Source organism: Nannobrachium achirus (assembly GCF_963921795.1).
Source record: "Nannobrachium achirus genome assembly, chromosome: 15".
Classification (NCBI taxonomy): Eukaryota; Metazoa; Chordata; class Actinopteri; order Myctophiformes; family Myctophidae; genus Nannobrachium; species Nannobrachium achirus.
Window position 1 is genome coordinate 31,786,004 of NC_137822.1, and position 22,697 is coordinate 31,808,700.

The 22,697-nt window shown below is 44.0% G+C and overlaps 1 protein-coding gene across 5 annotated transcripts in view; it reads left to right on the forward strand.

Moving 5' to 3' along the window:
- The window catches only part of LOC308299306 (glutamate receptor ionotropic, NMDA 1), a gene marked incomplete at both ends in the record, with an annotated part of 46,284 nt that extends 24,333 nt beyond the window's left edge, over window positions 1-21,951 (forward strand). For 2 of the 5 annotated variants that reach the window (XM_080743053.1, XM_080743054.1), the window contains 11 exons: window positions 352-487; window positions 1,663-1,790; window positions 3,287-3,451; window positions 4,033-4,151; window positions 4,611-4,723; window positions 5,464-5,612; window positions 6,166-6,323; window positions 6,871-7,032; window positions 7,444-7,553; window positions 7,952-8,097; window positions 21,883-21,951. In XM_080743053.1, the coding sequence (XP_080599179.1) occupies window positions 352-487; window positions 1,663-1,790; window positions 3,287-3,451; window positions 4,033-4,151; window positions 4,611-4,723; window positions 5,464-5,612; window positions 6,166-6,323; window positions 6,871-7,032; window positions 7,444-7,553; window positions 7,952-8,097; window positions 21,883-21,951 (1,455 nt within the window). Of the gene's footprint in view, window positions 1-351; window positions 488-1,662; window positions 1,791-3,286; window positions 3,452-4,032; window positions 4,152-4,610; window positions 4,724-5,463; window positions 5,613-6,165; window positions 6,324-6,870; window positions 7,033-7,443; window positions 7,554-7,951; window positions 8,098-15,645; window positions 15,673-16,619; window positions 16,731-21,882 lie in introns of all 5 variants that reach the window. The other 3 variants (XM_080743052.1, XM_080743050.1, XM_080743051.1) reach the window with 3 other exon arrangements.
- Window positions 21,952-22,697: the final 746 nt, after the last annotated feature.

Consider the following 22,697-nt stretch of genomic DNA (forward strand, 5'->3'; position numbering starts at 1 on the left):
TCATATGGACCTGCGGCAATATACAGTACATATATGTCAAATAAGTAACATATTATAATTTATTAACATTGTGTTATAGGCGGGGACCCAGGTAAATCTGTTTCCATGCAAGCATATTTGTTATATGGATCATAAAGTTATGATTTGTATCTTTCAGATGGGTCATGGGCCTGCAGGACTATTCTTCACAACTTTCTGTGTCCTTTATTTTATTTTATTGAAATTCTATATGTGTGTGCATGTGTTTGTCCACGTACTTGCTCTGGTGGTTGGTTGCCCATTCCAGCCTTTCCGTCCGGGTGAAAATATCTCTACGTCGATAAACAGGCTTTTCTCTCCCGTCTGTTGCAGATAGTGACCATACACCAGGAGCCGTTTGTGTATGTGAAACCCACACAACTGGATGGGACCTGCAAGGAGGAAATGACACTAAACGGAGTCTTAATTAAAAAGGTTATCTGCACAGGCCCCAATGAGACCATCCCAGGTAACACATCAGGGACGTTTATAGCATCACTGTGCTTTTACTGCAACCGCCAACCATCTCCAGGAGATGCATACATATATATGCAGTAGGTATCTATATATGTATGCATGTAGTTGTGTGTATGTGTGTATGTGTGTGTGCGTGTGAGTGCCATAATGTACGTGTGATCGTCTCTCATGATGTTGCGGAGTGTTTGGGTGTTGCGTGCTTTGAGCGAAGCGTGAAGAAGTCTGATTTAGGCTTGGTTGTGTGCCGGTGTTGCTCGCCAGAAATAGCCTGTCTGCAAGCTCACAGTGAGTGCATTCACGCCCGCGTTGCATTCTGTGAGCTTTTAGATTTGCAATTTTTGGTGCGCGATGCCGACGTACAACGCCGTATAAATCAAGCCTGAGTATGTTGTACAGGATGCGTGGGGAATGGCTTTACCGTCGTCGGCTTCCTCATTTGCAAACAGTGCAGGCATGTACCTGTTAAACGCCGTTCATTTGTGCCGTTCATTTGTGAGCAGTGGTGGAAGGTTTTAAATGTTTTAGTTAAAGTTAAAGTCACAATACTACAATATAAAGATACTGGTATAAGTAAAAGTTGTGTATTGCAAGTTTTACTTGAGTAGAAGTACAAAAGTATCAAAATATACTTACAGTATCAAAGTAAAAGTAAGTAGGCATATACTTAAAAAATATTTTTTTCTTTATTAATCTAAAAGCTCACACAAAGTGTCACAATGCAATGCATCGTGTAAGCTTGTAGGTGGGCTATTCTAGAAAACCAACTTACTGTATAAGATGTAGGGCTTAATTGATTATTGTATGCTTTGTATTAATACTAAATCTGCCAACGTAGCTAATAATAATAACTACAGCTATCAAATAATTGTAGTGGAGTCAAAAGTATAATATTTGCCTCTTGATATTTAGTTGACTAGAAGTATAAAGTATCAAAAAAAGAAGAATAAAACTCAAATAAAGTAAAAGAGTAAATGTACTTAGTTATTTTCCACCACTGGTTGTGAATCTGCTTGTGTGTGTGTTTGAGATACATTTTGCTTCGTGTATATGTGTGTATGTCCGCTGCTGCTCGGCTGTATAAGGCTTTTTATTTTCCTTCCAAGATTAATGTCATGTCTTTCCCTCCAGAGCGATTGTAACTTGCAGCTTCTGCTGGTTGTGTTACAGGACGCCCAATCGTACCTCAGTGTTGCTACGGATTCTGTGTTGACCTTCTGATAAAGTTGGCCATGACCATGAATTTTACCTATGAAGTGCACCTGGTGGCCGATGGGAAGTTTGGAACGCAAGAGCGGGTCAGTTTAACACCCGAGGAACGGACCCTCGGTCTCATTATTTATGCGTTAATTAACTTGCATGAAATGCAAGATGTTTTAAGTATTTTTCACGAGACACAATTCTTTATGCCTCACTTGAATGATAAAGTGTCTCCTCCATGCCGAAGGCAAGGGAGAAGATTACTTTTTCGTCCCTGTGTGTCTGTTTTAGCTTATCTGGTAGACCAATCAGTGACACATTTCGGTAACGCTTTACTGAAAGGTCACTTTTATAATACATTATCATCACATTTGTAATGCATTATAATGTGCTTATAGGGCACTATAACACTCGTCATAAATGTTTATAATGTATTATAAGTGCTGGTCATAATGCATTATAAGCTCAGTGGAACAGCACATTATTATTATTTATTTGTATTATTATATTTTTTTTCTTCAAATATTTAACTTTAAATTATAATTGGCAAGTCATTGGCAGTCGGATCGGGCTGAAAGGTTCCCCAAATAGCAGTCGTCACACATAACGCCATGCATTGTCCAGATATGGAGTTCCAACCGGGCCTGCATGCGGAGATACGTTCCACTGAGCACACCGTTCTAGTGTATTATGAATCATCATTGTTAACAGCTCTCACAGAATGCTTTATTGTTTCTCCCAAATCACTAACTTCACTAACCTCACTAACCTCCAAAGCTGAACCCAATGAGCAGTCATAGAACAGAGATCCGTGGGGGCCAAAGGTTTCCTCACCTCTGGCATCACCTGGCGCAGAAGTGTGAAGTTGACCGTAGACGCTGATCGGGTGTCAGTTTTTGAATTACCCCACTAATGGATAAGGTCAGGAAGAACCAAGTGGGGAGGCTGACTCACAGCCATCGTGTTGTATTGCATTGTTTCCACTCTGGAGCTGCTGCAATCTGGACAAAATGTTTAAACTGATGGGGCTGAACAACACTGACTGAACAGAGCTTCTCTGTGGACCCATTTACAAGCTCTCGGCCAGAGAAGACCATTCAGTCTATTTAGGGATTGCTTTGCATGCAAAGTTTAACCACTTGAACCTATAGCGTCCCTATTCTGGGCATGTCATAATAGGCATAACATTCAGCGAACATGGCCACTGTAGAAGCTTATAGATCGGCTATTTTCGGTGAAGAGATGGAGAATGGAAAAACGGGAGGGCACCAACCAAGTATAGAACCCTGAAGAAACGCCCTGAGGGTCAACAAAGTTTATAGGGTTTAAGTGGTAAAGTCTTCTTCACTTATGAAACATTGCATCTCATAGTGTACACTAAACCCTTATTAACACATAGACCCACCATAAACTCTTGCCCAAGACACAAATGTTCGTAAATGGACATCCCATCGAACATTTATGTTAGTTCAAGGTGAGGTTTTAACCATGTACTGTACGTACAGCTTGGCATGCAATATTCATTGGCAGAGATGGAAAAAAAACAACAATAATGTATCTTTCTAACACTAACCCATCACTCCTATGACTGCAGGTCAACAACAGTAACAAGAAAGAGTGGAATGGGATGATGGGAGAGCTCCTGGGGGGTCTTGCCGACATGATTGTCGCCCCGCTGACTATAAACAATGAACGAGCCCAGTACATTGAGTTCTCCAAGCCCTTCAAGTACCAAGGCCTCACCATCCTCGTTAAAAAGGTATGTCAACTTTTCCTCATCGCCTACTTATCGGCACGTGGCGGCACAAACCGATTGCATGTGCGCGGCAAACAGCCGAGTCCCTTTATACTTCCATTCTATGCGATCAAAGGGGGTGGAATGAAGCATTTGGCTACTAAGCGCTGTCGCGTTTGAATCACCTCTTCTGACGACTTGGCGTTATTTGTTGGCCGCTCCCCTTCGGTTGTGCATGTGTGACCGGTTCATACCCTAAATCAGTGGTTCTCAAGGTGGCCCTGGAAGGACCCTTGGGTAGTCCCGCGGGTCCCGGGAAATAGCTAAATTATCGTTTGTTAGGAACTAAATGGACCCTTACAACTCAGACCGTGCACAAAGGGAACCAAGTCGAGCTTTACGGGTCCATTTGGATCCATTTATACATTGTCAGTATTGGGGTCTGTGGAGTGATGCATAAACCTGGGGGTCCTTGAAATAAAACAAAGTTTGAGAACCACTGCCTAATGCCTAATACAGTATTAGGCATTAGGCTCAAGGTGATCTAGGAGGAGAAGAAAAGGAGAAGATCCGTGAAAATGACCATGTGTGCTGTGTGTTCCCAGGAAATCCCTCGCAGTACGCTGGACTCGTTCATGCAGCCGTTCCAAAGCACTCTGTGGCTGTTGGTGGGTCTATCGGTGCATGTGGTGGCGGTGATGCTTTACCTACTAGACCGGTTCAGGTACAAGAGGAACCTCTGTGTGTGTGCGTGTGTGCGTGTGCGTGCGTGTGTGTGTGTGTGTGTGTGTGCGTGTGTGCGTGCACGTCCACATGTGCGTGCGTGATTGTGTGTGTGTCTATCTACTGTACACTCTCCTGCTGACAGCTGCAGATCTTCATCTCAGTGGTGCACAGGGGAGGGCAGAGGTGAAGATCGTCTCCAATCCATCTCACTGCTCTGTCCTGCGGCAAAGTCTTGTCTTCTCCTCCTTCTTCTTTCTGTTTTCTGTCCTCTCTTTCCATGGAGTCGATTCCCTCTCGCTTTTTGCTTTGCTCATGTAGATCCCCCTCCTCCTACCCCCACTTTCCCCTTCCCTGTAAGGTATAAGGTATAAGTAAGGGTATTCTCCTCTTCAAATACAAAGAAAACGAATCTCACGCTTGTCTCCTGCAACCTTCCCTCCTGCTTTCTCCCCTTTAGCCCGTTTGGAAGGTTTAAAGTAAACAGTGAAGAAGAGGAAGAAGATGCCCTCACCTTATCGTCCGCTATGTGGTTCTCCTGGGGAGTGTTGTTGAACTCTGGAATAGGAGAAGGTGAAACATTTAAACAAAAAGTATATACTGTATGTCTTTAAACCAGCGATTCCCAACCTTGGTGGGCCATGAGGATATTGCAAGTGGGCACCCAAATGATTGGCAAAACACTAAGATTTGAATGATAATATAATATTAATAAAGAAAAAGTAATGTAAAAAGAAAAAGGCATGGTATTTCTTGGAAAAATGTGTTCAGTGTATAGGCCTACTATGTTAGTTTCACTGATCTAAGCCGGAACAAAATCGTTTAATTGACCATTAAAATAAAAGTGCTCTGAAAATGCATGCTTTCCATCTGTCCCCATTTGACAACTTAATTTGACCAGATGTTAAGTGGACAGAAGGGTGGGCCACAAAGACTTTTCAAGTGGGCCCTGATCCAGAAAAGGTTGGAGACCACTGGTTTAACTGAATGACAAAGCATACCAAGATCTCCTCTCATCTTGGCAGTGATGCAGTCATTTGCTAATTGCTTTGCAGCTACACCGCGGTAGCATTTCTCGTTTTTACCCAGCTTGCAGAAAGAACAAAGTAAATGTTAAGTTGAGCTAAAAATGTGCCCCAAGAGGCCTGTGTTTGTAGATATTTTAGAAGAGCAAAGGGGTGGTGTTGGGCGCGACACAGAGTATGTACTACATAGTATGTAGGCATCATTGTAAAACCGATTGCAAAGTTAGATACCTGCTCATTGTTAATGAATTAAATGCAATATTTGGTTTGTACCCGTTCAACATTTAGGTGCGCCGCGCAGCTTCTCAGCGAGAATCTTAGGCATGGTGTGGGCTGGTTTTGCCATGATCATTGTGGCATCATATACTGCCAACCTGGCAGCCTTCCTGGTGTTGGACCGGCCTGAGGAGCGCATTACCGGCATCAATGACCCGAGAGTATGTATGCATTCCTGACCAGTCGGTCCTGTTGTTGGTTGTTCACTGCACTTTGTAAGTCCTTCTACATCAGTGGTTCTCAACCTGTGGGGTCCCCAGATTATTTTGGGGGGTCCCCAGATGATTAACTAAATGTGCAACATTGTTTTCTCACTTGACGGTAAACAAACCAACATAAAGTTTAAGTGTATAGAGGGTATCTGCACATTTCTAAAGTGATAATTTAAGGACTTTTTAATCTAAAATGACAAATTAAACATTGGTCAAATTGTCAAATATTAGAGGCATAAATTGTGAAAATAGCAGTTCTACATGCTCACAACACCTCGCAACACGAGGTGTTGTGAGCATGTAGATCTGCTATTTTCACAATAGAACCGTGTTATACAAAATGTAATGCCTCCCCAGTTAAAATATGATTTTTTTCGGGGTCGCGGCCTGAAAAGGTTGAGAACCACTGTTCTACATAAAACCAGGTACTGTATGAAAAATGCCTTTGAATAAACTCTTAACCATTCGCTTCCTCCTTCTTCTCCCTCATTGCCACGAACAGCTCAGGAATCCATCAGACAAGTTCATCTACGCCACGGTGAAGCAGAGCTCCGTGGACATCTACTTCCGGCGGCAGGTGGAGCTTAGCACCATGTACCGTCACATGGAGAAGCACAACTATGAGAGTGCCGCCGAAGCTATCCAAGCCGTGCGTGACAAGTGAGTCTCGGCCAGGTTGGGCCGACCATCACTGGTCGGCCCACAGGCTCAGCCTGTCAGTAAGGCATGTAGCAAAGGGCCAGTCCAGGCCAAAGCCCAGGGACACGGACCGTTGGACCAGGCGAGGGCTTTACCGCAGGGCTTTACCGTGGCGTCCTCCCTGGTCCGGGCCCGTCGCCCTCCATCGAGGCCTGGACGTCGGCTCACACTGGCTGACCAGTGTGAAGTTAAGCTTAACGTTGAGCTGAGGAACACACCTTTTTCAGGTTGTACCCGAGGCGAACATCTTTGAGATGCGGGGGGGGAATCCAATGGGGGACACGCTCTCATCCGTCCGGCATTGGATTTCATATAAACGTTGGCTGGTAAAAAAAAAAAGTGTGCCAGAAATGTGGGGGAGGGGGGTTGCTATGGTATGTGTATGTAAATCATTGTACTGTTACACCGTAACCCCTACTGCCCCCCCCCACCGCCCCTCCCCCCTCCCCACACCCCTCCCCCCTCCCCTTACCCCCCCTCGCTCCTCCCCCCTTCCCCTGCCCCACAGCAAGCTGCATGCTTTCATCTGGGACTCTGCGGTGCTGGAGTTTGAAGCCTCGCAGAAGTGCGACCTGGTGACCACGGGAGAGCTGTTTTTCCGTTCGGGCTTTGGCATAGGCATGCGCAAGGACAGCCCCTGGAAACAGAATGTGTCCCTGGCCATTCTCAGGTCTGTCCCAGCCGAAGCAGCATTTACTCGTATGACATCTTGTTTCATTGATTTTTTGTTTTCTTTTCCTTTGTTTATGATTTCTTTGGAAGCCATCCGAAACATACGCCTTTTTGTTAGCATCTTCTCTCTTTGTGTCTCCCCCTCTCCCACCCTTTGTCTATCTGTCCGTTTTTTGTCTTTCGTCCGCTTCTGAGTGTCACGTCTTCGTCCGTCTCTCTTGTCTTCAGTGTCTGTCAAACATTACCTGTCCCGGCTGTGGTGTCCCTGTTTGTTGTGTTCTCGTCTTGAGTCGCAGTCTGGGAGGTCGGCGGCTCGAGGGGAGGGAGGGGGGCGTGATTTTAACTTTGTGACCTTTCTGCCCACTACCGCTCCCCACTACCCCCACACCCCCCACCCCCCCACCTACAGTTCTCATGAGAACGGCTTCATGGAAGACCTAGATAAAACCTGGGTGAGATACCAGGAGTGTGACTCAAGGAGCAATGCCCCAGCCACACTGACCTTTGAGAATATGGCAGGTATGGTCCCTCTGGTTTCAAAGAAACCGTTTTAAAAGTGATTGGACAAAAACTGCAGTGGTGAGGTACTGTAGCCCTTTTTTGTCCAATACCTTTCAAATTCAATTGTTTTTTGGTGTTTCCTTTGGTGTACCGATGGTGCGGTTGTCGTCTATACCATTCATTCTCACATTGTGCGGTTTGCAGCCACGCAGCCGAGGTGGAAGCAGTTTGTTTATTTTTTTTTACTTTTTTGGGGGCGACTGCTGACCACGTTCAGTAGGAGCAGAAGGGTTACAGACCAGTCCCTCATCTTCTACTGTTCTGCCATTTGTGTGCGTGTGTGTGTGTGTGTGTGCGTGCGTGCGTGCTTGCGTGTGTGCGGTCCTCTCATCCCCCCACCCCCCCACCCCCAACAGGTGTCTTCATGCTGGTGGCCGGAGGCATTGCGGCAGGAATCTTCCTCATCTTTATTGAGATCGCTTACAAGCGCCATAAAGACGCCCGCAGGAAGCAGATGCAGCTGGCCTTTGCGGCCGTCAATGTTTGGAGGAAAAACCTGCAGGTATGGATGATCTCCTCCACTGTCACACTCAGGGTGAAGGGGAGAGGGGGACAGCCCCACCTCCCCTTCATCTTTTGGTGGAAGAGTTCAATCCATCTTTTGGCCTCTCTGTTGCCTTTGTACTGTGTATAGAGAGAGATTTCTTTATTTGCATTTTTGAAATGCTGGGTTTTGTCCATCAGAGCTACCGTATGAGAAACGGTGGTGGTGGTCTCTGGTGCCTTCATTGAATGAAGCGCATGGCCAGCGGCCAAGGTATACTGTACTGTAGGTCCTGGTGAAAGTGCCCCCCGAGGCCAACCATCAGGGGTGTTACAAGGGGGTTGGGAAGTGGTACTAAGTTACTAGCGCCCAAGGTGGAGGGGGCCTCAATTATTTTATACTTTAGCTATTGAAAAATAGCAGATATACAAGCTCACAGCGTGGCACCGAGTGCCACGCTGCGAGCTTGTAGATCTGCTATTTTTGAAAAGTCGTGAAATCTTTGAATATATGTGTTTTTTAAGCGAACAATTTGTAACCCCAAATTTTGCTTCTGGGGGGTCCCTGGAACTAAATATTTTGAGATGGGGTCCGTGACCAAATACATATCATTTTGAGGATCCTTCACATGAAAACGTTTGAGCACCACTGACATAGAAACCTTAGAAGGATTTAAAATTTTTAAAGACTTCCCATTTTCACGATTTCTCAAAAATAGTAGATCTACAAGCTGCCGTGCTGTGAACTGTGAGCTTATATATCTGCTATTTTTCAATAGTTAAAGCACAAAATAATGCGTAATGATGCGTTCCCAGTCTAAATGGGTTAAACCCTCTCCTCCCTATGAAGAACATTCATGGGGGGCCCGCAGTGAATCCTTGTACCCAGGGCCCAGAATTTGGCGCGACACCCCTGCCAACCATGCCCGTGTCTCTTGTGTGTACCCGCAGGACAGTAAGGAAGCGTCTGGAAGTCAAGCAGTGGCTGGGACCTCTATCTCGTCGTTAGTATGTAACAAATTAGCAGAGTCATCTTCACCCCTAGTCACCTTTCACATAAGAGTACTGATTAGAGTGCTAATAAGATAATTAACTTACTGGCCCTTATATAAGGATATCTGAATTATTAAAAAGATAACAATGATAATAATTGTGCATTCCCCATCCATGGCATGAACTGGTAGTTCTATGCTGCTGCTCTGGCGCCTATAATGTTTCCTAAAGGTCAGATGACGAGGCCAACGCGCTGCTGTAAATGTGATACATTTCAGTGCACTTTTGAAAGTGTCACATCTCTATTGACTTACTTGATTCCAGGGCAGCCATACTAACAGCAGCTGGAACTAACACCTCAAATAGCATAATGACTAAAAATCAATGCCCTGTCAGGGATGACACACATCATCGCTGTACAGCAGAACAAACCGTTGGTACATTATTAGACCTTTTGCCCACGCGTGCTGCCCACGTGGCAGACCGTAAACACAGAAGGATCAAAGACAACTCGCATGACCAGGGGGCTTTGTTTGTGCTACTCAATGTCCGCTCAAGCAGATAGCAATTCAAGCTGCAACAGAGTCATGATGTCCTGAGTCCAGTCGCAGAAGAACATGATTTGCCCTCGCCTTCAATAGGCTCCGTGCATAACTGTAGTTCCCTTCTAAAGAATGAATGTGGCATACACAGCTAGCAGTAGCGCATAGCTCTCATAGCTTCATGTGATTGGTTCAGCAGCCGATTGGAACCGGAAATACATATTGTCGTCGTTGGTTGGAAACCTCGTATCTCCAAGTTTCAAACGTGTACGTTCTTTCGCAAAATAAAGCCCTGCTTCATCATGCAAGGCCGTCGCACAAAAGTAGTGAAAACAGCAGATCTACAAGCACACAACGCCTCGCAGTGCGAGGCGTTGTGTGCTTGTAGATCGGCTGTTTTCACTAGTTTAAATCATTTTGTAAATGATAAATGCAAAACGAGGAGTTTTGGACATACAAGGTTTTCACCCGACAACGACGATATACTGTATTGAAGGTGTTGTTTGTTTCTGGTTCAAATCTGCTGCTGAAACAATCAAATGAAGCTACACTGAAAATGGGAACTACAATTATGCACCGGGTCTGTTGACCACATTCACAAGGCAGCCGTTTTGCTTTTACAGCACACTTGAGTATGACGTAACAGCAAAATGGCCGCTGTGTGAATAGTCCGTGCCTTCCACTGTATCTGTGAAGCAATGTACTGTAGCACCGCTCCACCACCCCAACAACCGCCACTACTTCAGCCTTCCTCGTTTCACCCTGCCCCATGGCACGCTTTCAGCGTGGGTGCGGCGTGCAGGGGTCCCACCCCCAGACACTGTGCGTCTGTGACGTGGCCCTGGTGGCCTGTCTTTGTCACATGCTGGCTCTCTTTGAGGGCCTTGACAAAAAGGGTCACTGGTTTTGGTCCTGTTGTTGAATAGCGACAGCAGGGCCAGAGAAAGGTACAGTATTAATTAAGACCACAAGTCTGGGGTGCCTGTCAGCAAATCAATGTCCTTCTGAAAGTGTCTGCCATCGACCTCACTACTATATGTAACTGTTGTGTGTGCCCTCATATGAATGTACATTGTCTATTAGGCACATACGGCAGGCAAATGCATGCAGTAGGGAGGGCTCCCTGAGAAAGGAGAGGGGACACTCAAAACTACACTGTGTAATTTGCAGATGTTCATCCAGATCCTTGTCAGCCTTGGTAATGTTGCCTTTTTCATGCTTAGATTATGCTCTGTCGTACATTTGATTTGTGTCGCGTGCCGAAAATAGCCAATCTACACGCTGCGGTTACATGTAGGATACATGTACGTCGGCTATTTTCGGGCACGCTACGCGGTCATACGACAAAGGATAAATCCGGCGGCAGGCAGGCACCGATGAGCAAATATGGCTCATGGATATATGCATCTTGCACATGGGCTCTCACATGCAGCCAGGCCCTGGAGCCACAGTGTTCAATTCACTCAGGCTGCCACAGTGTGACCGCTGTAATATGGGCTCCTCTCGCACAAACAGCCAGCGCACCAAATTAATTCAGCATTATTTACATTTTAGTTCCCGCTGTTGAGGGAATAAATGCAACTGTTCATGGAGAAAAACAAGCATTGTGTTGAATAGGATAACAGCGTATTGTGTCCTCCTCCTTCCTTAGCAGAGTAGATACTCCACCCCAATGTCTAGTTGTTGGTAATCGACCTGACTGCTTGTACGTGTATTCGTATATGTATGTTTGTACTGTACCTATGTATGTATGTACTGTACGTGTTTAAACTGTTGGGTATTATGCAAAGTACTACTGTATGCTGTATTTTGCACCTATACACCTCTCAGCATACTGTATAGTAGCTAAAGAGGATGTGCACTTCTGAATAACCCACGTCCCCTCACGGGGTATAACTGTCTCTGTGCTATTGGCTCAAGCTGCTTTTAATGTCCTTAACCATCCATTAGATCTCCAGGAGGAGATCGTCCATACCTGCAGTTCTTTCCTTCCAAACATTGACGACCGCAAAGGCTTAATGTCTTGACTTTGGGAAGATCATTTGTTTTCCATTCGACTCATCATCTCTGGCTTTCACAATTGATCAAAAGCATGGCTGGCATAACATGCTTAAGATGCTCTTTCCAGTATTAACAATAATTATGGTGATGTAGTGGAGGATGAACCCATTTTTGTTTCCCTGAAATAATAATAATGTATACCTTTAACAGTTGTTTCTCTATCTATCTATCTATCTATCTATCTATCTATCTATCTATCTATCGAGATTGATCAATCAATCGATCGATTGATCCATCCATATGAGTGTGAGGTAGAATACTGATGTCACATTTAAAGGAGTAGTTCACCCCCAAAATGACTTTTTTTCTATTGATTACTCACCTCATAATAGTTTTTTTTTGTCTTAGGAATGTGACAAATAAAAAAGAAATATTATTGAACTCAAGTCTCCATGAGGTGAGTAATCAATAGAAAAAAAGTCATTTTGGGGGTGAACTACTCCTTTAAGGGGAGGTAATTGACTCATTAATAAGCATGATTGTGGAGGCCTGTGAGGCTTTCGTGACACAGAACGTGTCACATGCAGACGCGCAGCTGGAAATGGGCTTTTGTCACCCATAGGATGCCTATTGACCTTATTGACACCGTGGCCATCTTGGATCACATGACCACATGGGGTGGCAACGCAGCCAATCAGAAGCTGTTGTTGGGTAAGGCAAGACCTGCCCGAGTTGCCACCCCATGTGGTCATGTGATCCAAGATGGCCGCGGAGTGAATAGGGTCAATTGTCACCGTTTTAATATTTTTTCTTTTCTAGTTATTTCGTTGTCAACTCCTCATGTTGTGTATTGTAACCCCTGTCAGTACCAAGCCCTTCCTACAACCACGTGTCTCCTCTGATACACCTGAGAGTCACCAGCCACTTCTTTTCACATGATAGTGAGAAGTTGGACCAGTGCAAATGTTCGTGCTTTATCACCCAGATCCCCTGGGACAGTGGTTCTAAAACTTTTAAATAAGAAGGTCTCCCCTTAACTTTGACTGTGTGCAAATGCGGGTCCATTTGGTTCCATTTGTATACTGTCAAAGCGCAGTGACAAAGAACACAGTCCACTGCCAAATTCCTGGGCCTCTGTGGTGGTGGGTGAGTGTTTTACCATTACACCACCCAGATGCCCAGATTCCTACTTTTTCTTTTTAAGGTCTCATTTATTATTATGATTTCTTATTTTTCTGGAACTCAATTACACCCAAAAACTCCACATTCAGTGGATTTTCTGTGGTCTGGGGGTTTCTGAATAATTAGGCTTGTTATGCCTTTATTAGAGAGTACAGTAGTCTGACAGTAAATGGGGAGAGAGAGATGGGGAGTGACACGCAGCAAAGGTCGTCGGGAACGGGATTCGGACCCGCGACACACTGACAGGTGCCCGGACTACTACCCTAGCCGTCTGGGCCCCTACAGTTTTTTTTAAGCTGAACCAACACCTGCCAAGGAATGTGCAGGCCCAGCAATCGGCTACTCAAGTTGAGAAGAATACCTGCGTAGCGGCGAACATTAATCCAGAGTTGGCTTCCTGTGCTGTTGGTGAGTCAACCCTTCCCTAAAGCTTGGAGAATAGAATGCTCACGAGGTTCGATAGATAGGATCCATCTTTCAAGTTAATTATAGGCTATCCCCAAAGGAGAAAGCATTTGTTATGAGGTTCTAATCTAACAAGCTAGCCTTTCTACCCTGGTTTAGATGCAGTGTAGCCACTTACTATTCACTGAAAAGATTTCTCCACTACATCACAGAGCAGCTATGCCGGCTTTATTCAGAAGTGCACTGTCCGAATATGAACACATTTAGAGCAACGACATTAGAGGCAGAGAGCCAAATCAATTGAGTGACGACAAACATGATGGCGGTGTATAACGTTTGGTGCACTACAATGGCGGCTCGCGTCCGTTCTCAACGGGAGACGAGCTGCTGCTGTGTACTGTTGCGTGTCCCCCGAACACCACTCTTCATCTGGTGGTCCAGCATGCCCTGCATGGCCGGGACTGTGCACACACACACACATGCACACACACACACACACACGCGTGAACAGGGCTCCGAGTGGCCAGATTTGAGCACTCTGTAGTAGGATTAATGGAGCAGGTAGGCCAGGGGGGGTGGGAGGGTGGTATGATCATCATGGACAGATAAGCCAGCACAAAAAGGGTGTCAGTCACAGGGGCATTGATTTTTTTCCTGACTTCCAACATTGAACAAAATACTAACTGAATACATGATGGTTTACTAACTTATGAGATGTCATCTTCCAACAGGAAAAAAAAATCATTTTCTTTTAATTTATGGATGAATTAATTTAACCCTGTTCTAAAAAGGAGTTATACCCCAATGACCATCCTCCACGCCAGCCCCTCACCTCCTGATGTCGAGCCATCAAGAGGCTTGGAGAACTTGTGTGATTAGCATGGTCATGGGTGGATTCAAGTAACACCACTTAACCACAAATATTTCCTAAATGTTTTGGAAAATAGCACATCTGCAAGCTCACAGTGCATTGCGATGCAATGCGTTGTTGTCTTGTAGATATCCTAGCTTGTAGCTCGAGCTCGTAGAGCCTATAATGATATGCCCAAAATCAGGACACCAGGGTTAACCACTTAAACACTCGGCATCCGGATTCGTATTTAATCTAGAGCAGGGGTCTTCAACGTTTTCAGGCCAAGGACCCCTTAGCTGAGAGAGAGATGAAGCAGGGACCCCCTCTACATATTTTATAAATGTGTGATGCAGATTTTCATAAATTGCATAGATAGATTCATAGACTTGTTTGACAGCACTGTCATCAGTCTGTTGGATTCGTTTTTTTTTTTGTTAACTTGACCTTTCACTCTGTACTTGGACTGCTCTTTCTCCCCTCTACACCAAACCTATTTGCCGAAAATAGCCGATCTACAAGCTCTCAACGCCTCGCAGTGTGAGGCGGTGAGAGCTTGTAGATCTGCTATTTTTGGCTAAAGTTCTCCTCAGAATAGGGATGCGAGGGTTCAAGTTCATTTAAAAGAATGATCCTATCACAAAAATGTGGTGGCCTCCCTGAAGTAACTCTGAGGACCCCCTAGGGGTCCCAGGAACCCCTGTTGAAGACCCCTGCTCTAGAGCGAAAACGGAAAAGTCACTAGTAAGGAGCCCCGAGGGACTACTCTGCTCGACCGAGTATAGGGTTTAAGTGGTTAAAGTGGTCAGAAGAAACCAGTCATGTGACCTGATGAAAAGGATGCACTGTGGGGCCACTGCTGGCCTGGATTGATTTGTCATGCTATTTGTTTTGTGTTGCGTATTCTATGTTAGGAGAAATCGCTCTCCTTGTTAATCTCCCGTACACTGACTGTACCCCCTCTTTGGCATGTTGAAATTCACACCACACTGCCCCTGCCTCCCTCCTCTCAAATGTCATCCCATCACTGATCTCCCAGTTGCATATCTCACTGGACATGCACGGCACACAATGCCATCTGTCCTCTTTTAGAAATGGCAGCTTTTAGAGCCACCATCTTCACAGATGTCCTCGCTTAAACACGGTGAAACCGGCACATAAATCTTATACCATCGTCGTCTCCCGTCCATCTCTTGTTAAAGGCAGCTTTAGTGCAGCTGTCATATAGCTTCATTCACAAACCTTTTGTACGATTTTCTTCCACACTCCATCCCATTTCCCAGAGTGTGGGGTGAATTTCCATTATACCGTGATATCGGGTATAATGAATTTCAATGGCTTTTATCAATGACTTGTTTTTTTTATGTTACCTCCTTGATCTGCATTTTCATAGTTGCCTCTTGGAAGCTTCTCTACCTCTTTTCATAACTGCCTGGCTTTGTATGCGGTGTTTGCTTTGCTAGTTTTTCTACGCTATATTCGCACTTTCTTAGTTGGCTTTGGCTTAAGGATCTTTTCTTTAAAGTATAACGATCTAACAGCAAGTGGATGGATATTTATTTATTTATTTTTCTTTTCTTCCCCCTCTATGCAGCCCTCTTCCTCTCTAGAGACTCAGGATGTAAGAATACCTTAATATGAGCTTTTTGCACACAAACACCCAGTTATTGTGCTGTGCTGTAGATATATAGATCTGAGAGTAGCTGTGGGGCACTCTTGACGGTATGAGGGAGGGAGGCCATTAATTTACGTTCTCATCTTGTAAGGATACGGATTAACTTAAAGACAAATCGATATTATGTTATTGTTTTTGACAGGAATATTACGCAATATTTTCCCCCAGAGCTTTTTGACCAGGGTTGGACCTGTATACACAGAAGTAGAGTCTAGTGACTTTTGTAATGTCTTTGTTTTTTGGCACATTGACTGTTTCTGTTGATGCTTTTTGTTTTTCCTCCTGTGAGAGCTGTTGTGTGCTGGGGGTAAGGGGGGATGCAGTTGTGTGCTTGCAGTGTGTGCAGGCGAGAGTGAGTGTGTTAAAACAGGGTGCTTGGTTAAATCAGTGTAGTGCAGGTATCACCCACTGACATCCTTTACTGGTCATCACTCCAACCATTCCAATGCATTTCTAAAGAGATCTGGGGGTTGTTTGGATGTGCCAATGCATTACTGTGGGGGGGATCTCCATCTTGTACATTCCTAGCGTGATTAAAAATGTATGGCACCAAAAAGCAGATATAACTGACTTGCCTAGTAAAAGGAGCCTTCATGACAGATGGACCCACCCAACTACATTATCCACTATCACATCTAGCAGGCTTTATCGCTTTCTGTTTTCCCCATTTGTACACATTCTGACACGTATGTCCAAAAAAAAGATGTAGTCATTCTAATGGAATCCTCCCTCAAAGTCATTGGGTTGGCGGGTGGTGGTACAGGAGGTGGAGGTGGTGGTGGTTAACCTAGTGGGGAGGAGAGAGAGAGAGAGAGAGAGAGAGAGAATGGAACAACAAGGTTATCACCCCAGCTCAGGACCACGAATAACGCTTCTACATATATTCATTTTAGGATAGAAAAAGTGGTAGAGCAGAACCCGACCCCAAAAAGAAAGCCTCTTTTAGGTCCATCAGTACCAACCTGGCCTCCAGCATCAAGAGACGTAGGTCCTCCAAAGACACGGTAAGAAGACGGAGAAGCGGCATTATTTACTCTTCCCTCCTCTCTGCTTCTTCCTTCCTTCCCTCTGTCTCTTCGTTCACTTTCTCTCTCTCTCCTTATCTGTCCTCTCTTGCCTACATGCACATCCCCATGCATCATCTTCAGATCTGCGAGAGAGAGACTCAAACCCATAACTCTGCTCCTCCACCCCCATTCCACATGGCTCTGCTGCAGCCTCCCTCGGCCCACTTGTCTTGTCAGTTCACCATCGATCTGCATCATCCCAGTCAGCATCTGTAGGCCAGTGCCCTCTACAGGCCAGGGGACTTCAGTGCAGGAGCGCAGACCAGGCCAAGGAGCAGGACTCTTGGTTCTATAATTCATATACTTAGACCTATAAATAAGCCATTGCAGGCAGTGGGCAGAGCCAGGGCCAGCTTTTGGGGTTGAATGGATTTTTAGGGGGCATAAGGGTATCAGAGGAGGGGGCCACACAGCAAGCGGTCTGCCAGTGGTGTTAATGTTGGGCTGTTGTTAATCCGTGCGCCTGGTTTGAACGTGGATGTTCTTGGCGGTTGTGTCTTTTAGATGTTGTGATATCTATGTGTGTGAGTGTGTGTGTGTGTGGGTGTGTGTGTGGGCGCGCGTGCGTGTGTGCACATGCGTGTGTGTGTGTGTGTGTGTGTGTGTGTGTATTTGTGTTTGTGTCCTGTCATTTTGATTGCTTGATACTTTATATCCATCTTTTCTTATTGCTTAAATCCTGCACTTCCTCTTGTGTTGGTTGGCTTTTGGTTTGGAAAGCATGCGCCAGTGTGTTTTCTTTTTTGTCATTTCCAGACGTGTTGCCAACAGTAGTCTTGTCCTTTTAACAACAAACTAATACGAGTGTGTTCTTACCAACATGTCTATTTCAGGATTGGGCTCGTGGATCTCGATTATATAGGTTTACTTTTGCTTTCACCATGTTTTGTTCTTTGTATTGTCCACTACGAATGTATTTATTTTCCAATGTCTTTGTTCTTGTCCAACTGTGCATGCCTGTTTAAGGGTCTGTTCTAAGGTGGTGAAGACAATTTGATTATTATAATTTGTTGGTTTTGTTTGTGTGTATGTGTGTGTGTGTTTTGTCTTGTTAGTCTTTTGTTCTTTTAAACGACTTTGAAGCCTCAACCTCGTACTGTGTTGACACAGTTAAATCCTGAGTTTGTTCAAATTAACAAACAGGATTTTTTTTACTGTGTAGTTAAATCTATTTGATCTTGGATGTGTCTCCATAATCTGTTATCTGTGTGCTCTACTGCACAGTGATAGTGTGTGTGAGGTGTTCTCATTCCTTCACAGTCCAATAGAAAAAGGACCAATCATTACTGTTGCAGGCGGTTGTTATACAACAAGGATGGAGCATTTTGACAAACCAGTGACCCGCAATTGTTTGTGCCCCTGCTGCTTAGCCAGACATGGCTGGCTGGTGACCAAATCTGACCGTGGTCAAGTTGACCACGGTCAGATTCACACCAAACAAACAGTCCATTATAATTGTTACTGTACAGTACAATCTCTGGAGATTGATAGATGTTATATATATTTATGTTTTTATTTTTTGGAGGTGTATGATGTTTGGATATGTTCCTTTTTTAATATGTTTTTTTTCTCTCTCTCTCTCTTTCTCTTGAGTTAACCTGTCTTTTATATGGATGTTATTTAATTATTATTTATTGCTGTACATGGAATTCTAAATCACCTTTGCTCTCCCCTGGAGGGGAACCATTAGAATGGGTCGATATTGGATGCCAAGAAGATTTGGGATCGCCGTTATTGCTTTGTCTGTATGAGGTTCTGGATTGTGTTGTGGAAGTTTTAGTCTTATGGTCTTCTATGTGAAACAAAATGGCTAAAATAGTAAAAAACACACAAAAAACAAGCAGTCATATAGGATTTAGTGTAACCAACAAAAGAAGATGCTCTAATGGAATCAATTTACCATCCTCAGTCTTTGATCATTATTTTTGATTTTATATAAGTGTTCTTCTTTTATATTAATGGATATCAATGGAGTGTCAGTGTCCCTCACCCACATGCCCACACTGCTCCTCTCTCCCTCTAAAAGCATGTCAATAATTATTGTAACTGTCGTAGAAACGTACATTAGACCTAGTCGTGGTACAAGTAGAAACGCTAGTCAAACTGTATTGTGTCGCCGTAGATGCCATGTAACTACACAGTAATTACGCCGTAATTACACAGTAATTACATGTTTTTTATGTTTATGCATTTGTAACTCCCGAGAGTGTACATGTAACCGAAAGGTTGCATCTGTGCACTCTCAAGAGTTGAATTAGCAGTCTTTTGGATTTCACTGTGTAGGATTTCCAACAACTGTTATAGCGATTAACCACTTAAACCCCATAGCATCCGTTTTGTGGGGGGAGCTTTCCCTGAAAATGTCCGATCGACAAGCAAAGCTTTCCACACTAACAGAAAACCGAAAAGACCCTAGCGTAGAGCCCTGAGGGCCTCCGGTCACCCATATATGGGGTTTAAGTGGTAAGATAGAGACTGTTATTAACCACTTAAACCCCAGCATCCGTTTTGTGAGGAAATCTTTTCCTGAAAATATCCGATCGACAAGCTGTCGATCGGATATTTTCAGCTAAAGCTTTCGCCGCAATAGCAGAAAACCGAAAAGACCCTATAGTGTGGATTTAAGTGGTTAAGTAAGATGTCGTAACCGTATATACTGTGTTAGCTGTGGTGTTGATAGAGAAGTGTCTCTCTTTCGCTGGTCCGCCAGACCCCAGTAGGGCTCCGCTGTTAGTGGCCTCACTCACAGCAGGCCCTCAAGGTACAACATATGAGGACCCCACCAATAGGGGCTGTATGTATGTATGTATGTATTAGTCATACGATGATGCAACTCCTGGGTACCAGAGAATAAGGAGCCGTCTGCTCCGTTTATTATAGGAAAAACTATGTTTCTTTGTTTTTAAGCATTACATTGAATGAATATCGAACGCGGGTATTATTTGGATGTTGCCCCGTCGCAGTGAGCATGATAGTTGCATCACAGCCAGCTTATGGATCTCATATGCTTGAATGCAACGGCTGCATCAGCTTAAAACGAGAGGCACTTAAAGTCTTTCTGCCACTGTAGATCTTGCTTATTTGAAACGTGGGAAAATTAAACAGATATCATACTTGATCACTGTTTAACCTTCCCCTATTCTGAGTGTTTGAGCACAATGTAAACACAATATTCACGTCTAACATCGGACAAGACGGACATGTTTAATGGAATATCAAATCCCTTAAAAGAAAATGCTGTATTTTGTGACCTACATTTTTTCCAACATGTCACTGAGAGTCCTAATCCAGGTGGAGTAAGTTGGATTACGACTGACATGTTGGAAGGGACATAATACAGAGTATATGATTCAACACAACAGCGCTGCTGTGTTGAAGATGTGATCAAATCAGAAGAAAATGCACACAATAAAAGCGCATTGCAAGATCCGTCCGCAGTCATATTTACAATGGTTAAGGAGCGCGTTATTCTTTACGACGTGAATGACCACAGCGTGAAAACCTCAACATTGTACAAAATATGGCTTTCTGCTATCACACCCAAGGCAGACTATGTAGTCAAAAGATTTTTTGGCTTACACAAAAGCAAAATCACAGTTGCCATAGCAACGTGGAACTGGGATTTTTTCTTTTCTTTCTCCCTTAAGCCTAATGTATACTTCGTCACTCGACAGCATTGCTCACTGAAAATAACCGATGTTCGACAATCGGTTGTATTCTGTGAACAAAGTGTGCATCAGGCTAAACTCAGCAGCACTATCACACAGTAGATGCGTATTTCATGCACTCTGCTTTAAGGAGAGAAGCATAGCGAGTGATTTAAGGACTGGGTGTAAGAGTCCACCGAGCACAGAGGCGTCATTTTAGAAAAATATACTACAGTAGGCTGTGGCAAACTAAGTGACCACTTAAGCCTTGTTAAAAAGAATTGCAGCTCTACAAGCTCACAATACGCCACAATGTGATGTGTTGTGGGCTTGTAGATCTGCTAAAAATATATCCTTTTTTTTTTTTAAATGTTCATCATGACATGATAAGTTGAAAGTAGTTAATGAACGCGCATATCTAACGTGTATCACATGTCACCAGATGGTGCGTGTGGTCTATGTAAAATGTATTAATCTATCAAATTGGATTAATCTGCAACAAAACCGTTGAGGTGGAGAGAATATGCATAAAATAACTGAATTTAAATTTAAAGTTAAATGCAAATGTCAGAGGGCGGCAATTGCCATTCTCTGTGACCCCAAATGACGCCCCTGTCCAAGCACACAGCACTTTGAACCAGTCCACAGTGGGACACTCAAGTCATCATTCAACTATAAACCCCATCTGTAACTACAATTCTGCATGAACACAAATGAGTTCAGTTAAATGAGCTGCCGGTAGCCGTGGTTGGAAATGATTGCCCAGTGGTTTTATGAGGTTTTAAGTGCAGCCTGTGGCCTGGTTTAAATGTGCTGTTATCGGTGTCAGAAGTCAGTGGTGTTCAATTCTGTGCCAAGGGGGTTCTGGGTCCGAGTCCAAGTCGGTTTTCACTCCAGCCCAGCAGTACAGCTGGTGATTTCACAAATTAGTTACGCCTCCTCTGGTCGAAGGTATGCTAATTAATTAAATCACCGGTTGGAAGGGTGGAAGGGTGAAGAGGAAAACAGATTCAACTTCCACAGCACATGATTAAATGCCACTGTTCCAGAACTCACTGGATCTTACATCTACTCCACGTTAGAAACAAGCTAACCCGCCTCAGGCAGAGCTGCCTTGCTTCGTTATTCAAATCAGATCCAATTTCATAAAAAGAAAATTATATAAAAGTTATTATTTACAGTAGGCCTAGTCTGCCTGAGGAGGGTTAAAGAACCTGTCTGCTTCAAAGATTTCCACAGAAATGAAGCACAGGCGTTCTTGCCATTTTATTTTATTTTATTTTGAATTAGAAAAAAAAAATCTTACAATTACTAATTGAAAAAGGAAAATAAAATAAATTAAAAGGAAATCCACCATCTGTCGTTCGGGGGGGAAGGTCGTCGAAAAATGACACTGCATTTTGTTTCTCCCCCTTCCTCCTCCCCCCCTCTTCTCTCTGCAGCAGTACCCACCCACTGACATCACGGGCCAACTCAACTTGTCCGACCCGTCTGTCAGCACAGTGGTGTGAGAGGGAGCGATAAGAGGGATTTGCTCCCAGAGGAGAGAGAGAGAGCGAGGAGAGAGAGAGAGAAGAAGTCGACGGAGACGAAAAGAAGATAGAGGGACGGAGAGGAGAGGAGAGGAGAGAGTCTTTTCTCCCTGTCCCCTGTCATGTACTGTGCTATAATGGAGCTCATCGTTACCGAAGCTTTGCTGACGAGGCCGTTTGTTCACTGCCATTTGGGCGACGCTTCGAGGAACACTATGACGTCTCTGGAGGAAGTGGATAAAGACACTGACCTTTGCACCTTTAAGTGTCAGAGTTAATCTGACGTTTAGATGTTTCTATATAGTCCTGAGCATGCATGGATCACACAGATCACACAAACGCGGTTTCTTTCTTGTATATTCTTATAGGGGGAAACTTATTTAATCTATTTATTTATTTATTTGCTCTTATTTAGTGTTATTTATACTTACACATGGCATTGTGACGCTTAATCACTCTTGGTTTTTAAATTAGCTCTCTACCTGATCAGTCTACTTTAGATAAACAGTTTAGTTTGGTTTTGGTGGTAGTGCTGTTTTCAACATATCATTTCCTTTTTGGGACTATATGCTATATACCATGGTATTATCACTATTATGTGTTATTTCTGAATCACAGCATATACAGTTATTCAACATGTACTGTAAGCTTAGCTATATATCAAGTATTTTATTTAGTTTTTAAAGAAGCACCTGTGTTTTTTATAACATTTATTTAAACATTTT